Raw genomic sequence first — 10600 nt, forward strand, 5'->3', positions numbered from 1 at the left:
TTAGTGACGGAGATATAAAGAGCATATACGATTTCACAATAGGTAGAAGGGCCATTCCAAACACTGGAATCCAAAGGAAGCAGCTAAACGATGCAAAAATAAAGGCAGTGAGAGGACTAGCAAAGTAGCGGGGGAGTGTTAGCTCATATAATGAGTATTAGATAATATATTAATATTTGGAAAAATATTAATTATATTTGAAACAAACCAGTCAGTCAAAGCAAAATTTTACAGCAGCGTATTAGAAACCGTACTCTGCCAAGGATCTCTTTGTTTCCCTAATTTGAAATTAAATGTATTTTACTCAATATTTTTTGTTCCTGTGTTTAATGGAATAATTTTTCTCCTTCACTGTTTTCTAATATTTTTCAACAAAACTAGAGGCTTAGACAGAGCTTACAGTAAGGGATTTTGCACAGATGTTGGAGAGAGCTTAAAGAGGAGTAAAATGTTTGTGACTAATCCTTCATCTATATTTAGACTCTGACAGAAAAGCAAGGAATATTTCATAGAGGAGAGACAGAATGTTTAATAAATCTGCAAAAAATATACCAACCAAGTCATATAAATAGTTACTTGTAATGACTTCTGTCATTTACTTGTGCTACCGGAATATGTGGAGACTGATACATTATTTTATCAGGAGCCTCTCCTCTTCTAAGTTCGGGTGAAGGATGGTATTTAGCCTTTCAAAACGGAGCTTTGCATCAGCATGGTTTCTATGATTTTGTTTAATCTGGGAACCTATTGGTTAGCGTCCCGTGCTGTGAGTGAATGTAATCACCAAGAAATATGAACCTTAATCAACTATACCTGAAGAAAGAGAGAAATAGGGAATATGTGTTGATGTGGGTGAACTCTAAATAATTGCAGAAGTGCTAGTATGTTATTTTGGAGTACAGTATTCGTTACAGCATCTGTCAGATTTCCACATGTGTACCCACAGATGTCGATTTTGCTGACTATAACTCTTAAAAATATTTTTAATGGAGATGATCTTATTAATTTTCAAAGTTAATTTCTTAACTTTGTTTAGAAAATAATGTGTTTTATGTGTCCTTAAAGTAATTATAAAGAGAAATATTAATTAATTTTACTGCAAAACTGTTACTGATAGTAACACTGATAGTGAATTTCTCCTGATTTTTATTATTTTTGAATGTATTGCTTTAGGGGTATTAGTGATTTTTCTGAGGCATTATTCTTTCTTAGAAATGTTTTAAAAAACAAAGCTAAAGCTGTTTTGAATACAGTTCCATGAAAGGGTAAGATTATTTAGACATCGAAGGACATGGACTTCAGTTTCTTGTGTATTTGTTGAATATCCTTAGCTTTTGAAATCATAGTGATTTTTTTATGAAGAGAGGGAGCAACTTTTACTTATATTTCTTCCACAACATTTTAAGTATACTGTTTTTCTGCCGAACTGAGTGAGGTCCTTGCTTCAAAATCACTTCTGGTTACAACCTCTCGCCTTTTTTTTTTTTTTTTTGTTAACATACACTAATAAATAGCGTACTGTTTTTCCACTTTTGTTCTCTTCAATGACAAGAAGTAGGTTTTCTGTTTTGATCTTTGGATTAAATCTGTCAACATAGATTTTAAAATCTGCCTAGAGCCCATCTTTTGAACCCAACTCTTATTTTTTCTTGCTCTTTTCCTTTTTCCTTCCCTTTTTTTTTTTTTTTTTGTGAAATAGTCTAATGAATAGTCTAATGTATTTCCACAAAGAAGTCCATAGAAGTACATGCGAGAAGAATAATATGAAATAATATGAAAATTACTTAGGACTTTATATAGGAACTGTAAAATACCCAAGTTATTTATTTTTTTCACAAAAGCAGCATGACATTGACAAATTGGCTGCAATAGTTCATTAATTGTTTGCTGTAACTGTAGGAAAATAGTCTTTCCCTGTGGCCATGTGTGCAACTGTGGTGAGTATGCAACAAAAACATCCTCTTGCTGTTAAAGCCTCCACAGGTCTGGGGTCAAAAGCACAGTGAAGCAGTGAAAAATCAGTCAATTGTATAAATGCAGTGCTCAGCAGCTAATGTTAATTGACATTGCTCAGTTTAATTCATTCGACCTGCACGGATGTCTTCCAGGGTACCAGACTATTTACATGCAAATAACTGCTGAGGTGTATAGCAATGAAAAACTGGAAGGTGAGGGTGCGGAGAGGCAACCAAATTATTTGTGAAAAAGCTTCATTTATTTCTATTTGGTTGATTATGAGTATGGATGTAGCTAAGGTTTCCATTTGTCTTACTAGTCTCAAATACGTGGGAATTTTTCTTCCAAGTTGTCTATGCAAATGTGAACTCTGTAAAGACAAACTAATACATATTTTGCATAGGCTTTTGATGAATTTTTTTCTTCAGAAATCCTCATCAGACTCTTTCAGTCTAAAGTATACAGTTATATACAGGTACATATTAAAACTGTGTGATAAATTCCAATCTTAAGTTCCTATTTGTTGTTGGGCTTTGTTTATTTTCAGTAATTCCATCAAGCTAGTGAATCTCTGCTCTATATTTATCAGCACGTGGCTGACAGCAGCTGGGTTCATACATTTGGTAAGTATATTTGAAAATACTTTATTGACTTTTTCTCATGGATCATCTGCTCTCTGAGTACTTTATTACCTGTAATTGCCTTGCTCTCGGTAGTCCCATAATGTATCTGCAGAGCGCAATAAAAAAAGATATCACAGCTTCCCAGATTTTAGGCTTCTACTCAAAACTAATTCTCAATAATATGTAATACCTTATTAACTTAACTTCAGCAGTAAAATGAGACAGACTATGCAAATTCCTGGGTGATGACAATGTACCAGTAGGTGGCAATGTTTCCTCAGTAACTACCCAGAGTGCTTCCTAGAAGGGGCTGGTCAGAGCTGAAATGATACTGAGGTCCTGAAAAATGAATGGTTGTACCAGAAGAAAGAAGTACTGCACTTCCACGAGAAGTAATGGGATTCTTAACAGTCTGGATAGCAATTTTTTAGAGATTATTTCCTTGTCTTTTGTTTTTAAATTTCAATTTTTTGGTGTAGCTTTCAGTCACTGATAACATAGAGTTTTGTAATTGATTTTTATTTCACACCTAACAATACCTGAAAAACTTAAGATAGTATAGAAGTACATACGAGTTCATAAATGTGAATATTCATATATATGATAGGTATATGTCAATAGTGTATTTTCAACATTTTAAGCTGATGGCTTTTACAGATTTGTTAAGTGTTTGTCCTTTGAGAACATTTTATGATCAACTTAAATTCAGGAAAATTTCAGGCTGCTAGTAGTAATAAGTTAAACAGTAATGGTTTTGAACTAATATTATAACTTATAATATTATATTATAACTTAATGATATTGATGTTAGTCCATAGCAATTTAATTTGCTTCACTTGAATTAGCATGAGCTGCATCCAGCTATGTAAGATTAAATTCAGAGTGTTTATCTTCTTATTAACCAGGTAATAATTTAATTTTCACTTTAAAGATGCACCAAAATCTTGAATGTTTTCATATACGATATATACATACTTCTAATTCACAGATGACCACATTTTTACACTCCTCTGAGCAAATATACCATTTTAATTAGAGAAACATCAGCATTTTCTCTTTTTTGAACAACAACAACAAAAAGAACTTTTAAAAATTACATCAGGATGGAGGGAATGCTATTTTTATTTTCTAGAGCTTGGGTTTTGATGGTGTGGGGGTTTTGTGTCGGTTTTTGTTTTGCTTTTTAGCATAAGTTTCTTACTGTAGGAATCCTCAAACATCAAAGTTTTTACTTGGGGAACAAATTTTAGAGGGCATGCTCCTTTCCCACTGATAAATTTACAGCTTTGTCACATACAGTAGCTGGCTTCTTGGAAAAGTTACAAATGCCTTTAATAGCAACATAATGCTTCAAAAAACCCCCAACTTTAAGAAGTATAATTGCATTACAAGTAAGATTTACTCTGAAAAAGTTCTGAATTGCTATGAAATGAACTTGCCTAGCTGCGTTAATAAGTGACATTATTTAGTGATAAATGGAAAAGATATTTTCCATAAATGGTATGAGTGGCAAGACTATGCATATTGGCAAAAGAACTTTAATGCTACAATTGGGACAGAGTTAGGTGCTTTATTTGTTCAAAATAACTCACGAAAAATGAGTTTATATTGTATGCCAAATTATTTATATATATATACACACACGCGCACACATGCGTATACCAGTATAGTTAATTTGTGGTACATCTCTATTAATGCATTATATGCTCTCTTGTACGTTTTAGGTGGAGAACTCAGGGGATCCATGGGAAAATTTCCAAAATAATCAACCGCTAACATATTGGGAATGTGTTTATTTACTGATGGTTACAATGTCCACTGTTGGCTATGGAGATGTTTATGCAAAAACAACCCTTGGTCGCCTTTTCATGGTCTTCTTCATCCTTGGGGGATTGGTAAAAACTATTATTATTATTCTTCCAGCTACCTTAGTACTTGATCCTGTATCTCTCAATGCTGTAATTAAATGGTTTAGTGAATTTAAATCAATTATAAAACTTTTAAATATGTTTAATACACCTGGGTTTTTTTCTATGCATAAATATTTGGGCAGAGCTTATCAAATTAGTCCAGTTTAGTAGATTCAGAATTTTTCTAATCTGTTTAAATGAGTAATGCATGTGAATATATCAAGTGCCTTAATATTTCAACTTATAATGTTATTTGTAGTCCTTTACTTTTTAGTGACTGACTGTAGTGCGTTATTTTTGGGGTTGCTATTGATACTTAAAGGCACTTTGCGGTTTCAGAAGTCCTACCCTACCCACCCTTCTGTGTTCCTTCCCAGAATTCCAACAAACACTGTGGCTTTGGACTGCCTTAAAGAGCAGCTTGCCTGATCTTAGATGATGGCAAACCACATTTTCTTTAATTTCAAACATCCTTCCATGTCATGTAGCACAATTTTAACTCATAATTTATCACATGGTCATAACCAGTATCCTTTTATATCAGCAAATTCTCATGTTCTTTGTCCTATATGTACATAGCACCAAAGTTACTAATTGTCTTCCATTAACTTTACTATTCTTTATCAGTGGTAGTAATATTATAGGATCTGTAGCAATGTTATTCTTTTAAAAACTGATGTTTATTTTAATATTTACACTGTGTAAGGTAAGTGCTTTATGGATGACTCACAATATATATTGTGCACGTATGTATGTATATTGTTACTTTACTCTCATATGTTGATTTCACATATACATACATCTTACAGAGGTGATACGTATACAGCTAATGTTATGAATGCTGTATATGAGACACACAGAGATACATATATATGTATATATATATATTTGTGCATTCCCATCTATGTTCACTGTTATGTGAAGTCAAAGACCACGTCAATTGGCAGTAGCTCTTCGAAGTATCCAGCCACAAGGAAAATGTTTGTTGGACAAAACATGGCAGAATAATTTTTATTTTCTCCTCAAAACCTTTTTTCTATCGTGTTATTCCAATCCTTTTAAAAGCATAAACTTTTGGAAAAGTGAGGTTTTTTGGTTTGTTTCTTTTTTTTGGTGGGGGGTGGGAGGAAGGATGCAGGGGTGACCTTTTTTGTTTCTTGACAGGGGAATAATCCCTGATTCCATCTCTTTTTTGGTCTTCCTTTGAATCCTAATAATGGGGGACAAAAGTGTCTTTTAAAATATAAATGTAACAGTATTGATAATACTTGGTTTTGGTTTTTTGCAGTGGATAGTTTTTTTTCCTCTCCCCTCTTCAGGAAGAATGAACTGTATTTTATTATTAGATCCCAGTTTGAATTAATTTTGTTCTTGTTTTGTTTTGTATGCCTATTTTTCCTCTTTTGACCATTTTCTTTATTTATAAGGTGTGCACCTTCTCCAAGACCAACTTTTACATTCAGCCTTCTTGTTTGTTTGATAATAACTTCTACTTTTTTAAAAACTTTCTTTTTAAACAATTTCATAGATCTAATTCTTTTGCATTTTCAGATCTTAAAGATACATATCTTCTGAAAATACTCATCATCCCCCTTTCTTTGGCCTCTCTTTTTAGTCTTTTTTTCTGTCTCCTATCTTCTTCTTAGGCCATGTTTGCCAGCTACGTCCCTGAAATCATAGAATTAATAGGAAACCGCAAGAAATATGGTGGTTCCTATAGTGCGGTTAGTGGAAGAAAGTAAGTATCCCAAGAGGCTCTGCTGCCTCTGCTGCAGTAGAACACTCTCTGCATGCCATTTTCTTTTTTTTTTTTGTGTTTTTGTTTCATGCATGTAGGCAATGTTTGCTCGCTACGTGCCAGAAATTGCTGCTCTCATCCTTAATCGGAAGAAATACGGCGGGACTTTTAACTCAACCCGAGGCAGAAAGTAAGTCAAAAAAGACCAGGTGTGGTTGTGTGACTTTAAAGAGCCCCTGAAGGTGGTAATAGCTGACTTACAGCTTATAACGCTGTATTCCTTGACATCAGATGTTACCACTGGAGAGTTGTCACACTATAATTAGAGACCTGGGCTATGCTATGGTACAAGTCACAACGTTTTGTGCCTACTTCAAGAGAACATGGGTACCACCAAGACAACACTGACATATATTCTAACATATGCTGCTAGTGCATTAGCTTCTGGAACAAAGTTGAGTTGTCACTTCACAGTTTTGGGCATCAGATTATCATGTGGTGATCTCTTAACTAAGTGACAATGATAATTCACATGATTTTCCGACAACTCAGTTCTTTAGAAAACTTCGGTCTGCTGAAGTGCAAAATAGGAGATTTCTGTTGATCGGGTTATTCCGTTAGACTATGTCAGAAGTTTGGTAATGCTGTTTCTCATTGTCCATACAGCATATTCAGATCTCATACATCTCCTTTTGACTTCATATGGATATTGCACTCATGATTTTAGGATCTATGGCCAAGGATTTTAAAGTGATATTCATCTACACACCTTATAAAACCTATCAAGAGGAAGCAGCAGCCTTAATATCAATATGCTATGGAAAAAACCCAAACTCGTAAAAAATACTATTTTTCCTGGTAGTTAAAGTTAAATGCTATTGTACCACATTAGCTCCCTACATTTCTATTGAAAGCCTGCTTGTTTTCTTGACCAAGTTAAAACCAGCTTTTTCTGTCATTCCCAGCATCTAGATCTGCTGGGATACAGACTTGAATGAACTAGATGTACTTGGCAATACAGTGTTTTCTTTTCTATATCACTGTTAGTGTTGTCATCTTTTGTTTCATTACATATCATTGTGACATTCACTAGTAGAGATATATTTGCCTTAAAGACATTATATAGAGTCCTCTCCATATAACATAAATAAGGTACTGCAAGCAATGTGGCTAATTAGTTGTCCCTCTCCTTACTTTAAGAAGATACTTTATTTACTTTATTCCATTCAAATCATCACCCATACATGATTTTCTAAATGTGGAATATGATTTTATCAAGTTGTTTTTCCTGTCTGTGGAGCAGAAAGACTGTAAATGTCCCACAGAACTAATTCTAGAGTACTGTTTTACATCACTGGGTATATAAATAATTTTTTTCCTTTAGTTATAGCTTATGCTATTGTATAAGCTATGTTCAGTAATACCCAAGCACTTAGATGACACAGCTGAAAACTTCAATACTTCATTCTTTGAGATACCCTCAAATCTCTAAAGCTTTTTTTATTTCTGTAAACACTAGTATTGGAAACTTGCATCATAATTCACTAATCCAGAATAATAACATGCCTTAATTTATTTCTGAGATAAAGTAGTATCCTTAATTTCCCAAAATATTTATTTGTGCCAGAGGCCTACTCAGCTTCATATTTGTATTCATACTTGATTTCTCAAAGAGAGAAATTTTTTCAACATGGAATTTATACCTCTGGCTTTGAGGCTCCAAATGAGTCATAGCAGAGGGGAATATGTTTAAAACTATTTTATATACAGAGGTTTAGTCTCTCCAGTTCTACATTGTCACTAGTACCCAGCATTGCTCAGATGTCTCTAAACTTGGATCTGATCTTCAGTCAGAACTCCACATCCTGAAAAACTCAACTGCAGATTACAGGCTTCTGCTAGCTTTGGGCATGCTTAATTTTATTTTTTCACCTTTTTTTTTTTCTTCTTCATTTATATGCACTATCTGTTTGGTTTTAAGTCAGTCTGTTGTCAGTGCTTTCTCTGCTGATCTCTACTGCCCATATAACTCGTCATTTGAAACTCCGCTCTGTCGTCAGCATACAAGCTGTTCAATTTACTTTATGCATTGTTTTCTGGTTCAATTATTAATTACTAAGTAGTTTAAAAAGGCCCTTTATTCATCTGGGTCTTTCATCAGAAAATCTAAGCTTGGGAACTGCACAGTAAAAAACCATTAACACCCCTTGTTTCATGTTGCTTTTGCAGTCAGTAGTACAAGATTGATGAAATGTTATGTTTGGCCAAAATTTAAGTTTTCATTTGGAATTCAGTGTTGAGAGAATGGATTGTCAGAACCAATAAGTTTTTCTTTGCTTGGGATATGGGCATGTGGTACTAATTAGCAATGTAAGGTCTTCAGCTGAGCAACCAAGCATAGATTCTGGCAGCAAACGTAATGAAAAAACTACAGTTGTTCTATTCCTAACATCAGAAAGTTTCCAGATAGCTGCTTTCATTTTGTACACTTATTTAAATCTCAATTTTGTTGAAAGATACAGTTTCATCTCTTAAAATAGCAAACGTGTATGCTTTTTAACTTCCTCCAAAATAGATAAATACATGGAATTGGCTTTGTAGCATTTGTATATATATGTATGTATATGTTGCCTCATGAGCTGTATCTGTGGCATAACGTGCTTCTATATGATTATTAAACATTTAGTCAGGAAGTTAACATATGATTATGTATGTTTTAGAGGATTGCACTACATTGCTTCAGTACTAATGTGAGCTTGTAACTGTTGAACTATAGAAGCAGCTAGAGCGTATGCATAAAAATTATTTATACAAACTCCATGTATTAAAGAAGACAACCAGCCAATACACCAGCAAGTTTGATCTCACATTTCTATTTTGCTTTTTCAGACAATAAAGTCCCTAAAGGACCATAAACTGTATAGGAATGTTTTGCACAATATAGGAGCTTACTTCTCTCTTAGATGAGTCACATACATACAGAATTTGGAAGCAAAGTACACACTTTAGCATATATACCAACGTGCATACCAATGTATCCATACAAAATGTGACCAAGACCAAACATACACTTCTACTGACAAGCAGGCAGGCTAGTGACTTTGGCACAATTACAACCTAGTGAAAAAAAAAATTACCAAAATTCAAATTTGTAAGCAGTGAGATCTGCTCTATAGGTATTGAGGTTACTGCTAATTACTGAAATTACTACTATTACTGCTACTTTTTACAGATCAGCTCATCAGAAGACTCTGTAGTGTGCCCTGATACTCCAGAATCAGGTGGCCAATAGGCAAGCAAAACTTGTCGTCTTATTTTGGTTATACTCAGAACCAAGAAAGAATTGCTTCATGCTGTAGTTACCAGTAAATACAAATGATACAGGAAACAACAGACTGTAGTTAGACAGAAAATAAAAATTTTATTTATTGAAATTCAGACATGAGAAGCAATCAGAACTGTAAAAAATATTATTTTCTAATACTGCTAAGAGGTGTGTTAGGATAATAGTGATGTGACTTCTGATAGTACTCAATGTGGAAAATACTGGAATCCATTTACATGAGCAATTCAGTCACTACTGTTTCTCCTTCCTGTGTGTTTCCCTGGATGAATTCTGTAGTATGTGACTTTATGTTTTGGGAAATAGTTTTTGCAAAGGAGATGTTGCACATAATATTCTTTACATATTAGCCAGTGTTCTGCTGATTTCTGTATAAGTAGGTAAGAATGTAACTGACTTTCACTGTAGAACAGTTGTCATATTTTTATTAATAGAGTAGTAACTCCTAACAGATTTTTTTGTGAGATTTAACAGTCACGTTTATGCTTACTGCAGATGAGAAATGCTTTTAAAATGCAAAGTTGACAACTTTATAATGAAGATTAACTCTTATTAATTGCTTCATCACCAAGCATTATTTCATCACACTGAAAAACATCTGCAGTATTATATAGGACATAGCTCACTAAATCATTGTGGTACTTAAAGGATCACTAAGAAATAACTAAAGAAAGCAAATACTTGAAAAGAGTTATATTCAGGTAATTTGATAAACTAAATTTTTGACAAACTACTATCATTATAAACAGATTAAGTAGTTTGTAATGACAAATTACTGCATACAAATACTAGAGATAAAAGCTAGATGTCACGTATTTGGGTGGAGAAGGAAAAAATCTGACCTTTTTTTACAGTGTTATGAAAAGTCTATAGATTAGACTTCAGTATATATATAACCAGAGGAAGTTTTATGCTTTTCTGTTTGCTTGACTTTTTTCATCAGTTACAAACTGAAATGGTATATAGCTTGAGTACTAATGATATTTTGTCTTAGTATTTTTTCTTAATGACTTTGAGTTAAGCAGCTGAT

At 33.6% G+C, this 10600-nt stretch overlaps 1 protein-coding gene across 1 annotated transcript in view; it reads left to right on the forward strand.

The window, feature by feature from the left end:
- Nucleotides 1-10600, forward strand: part of LOC104498136 (calcium-activated potassium channel subunit alpha-1-like) — a gene marked incomplete at its 3' end in the record, with an annotated part of 35398 nt that overhangs the window by 8317 nt on the left and 16481 nt on the right. Inside the window, exons 3-5 of the mRNA XM_010141483.1 lie at nucleotides 2504-2579; nucleotides 4304-4474; nucleotides 6136-6227. Coding sequence (XP_010139785.1) covers nucleotides 2504-2579; nucleotides 4304-4474; nucleotides 6136-6227 — 339 coding nt within the window. The remainder of the gene's footprint in view (nucleotides 1-2503; nucleotides 2580-4303; nucleotides 4475-6135; nucleotides 6228-10600) is intronic.

Source organism: Buceros rhinoceros, unplaced genomic scaffold (genome assembly GCF_000710305.1).
Source record: "Buceros rhinoceros silvestris isolate BGI_N320 unplaced genomic scaffold, ASM71030v1 scaffold11410, whole genome shotgun sequence".
NCBI classification, from domain to species: domain Eukaryota; kingdom Metazoa; phylum Chordata; class Aves; order Bucerotiformes; family Bucerotidae; genus Buceros; species Buceros rhinoceros.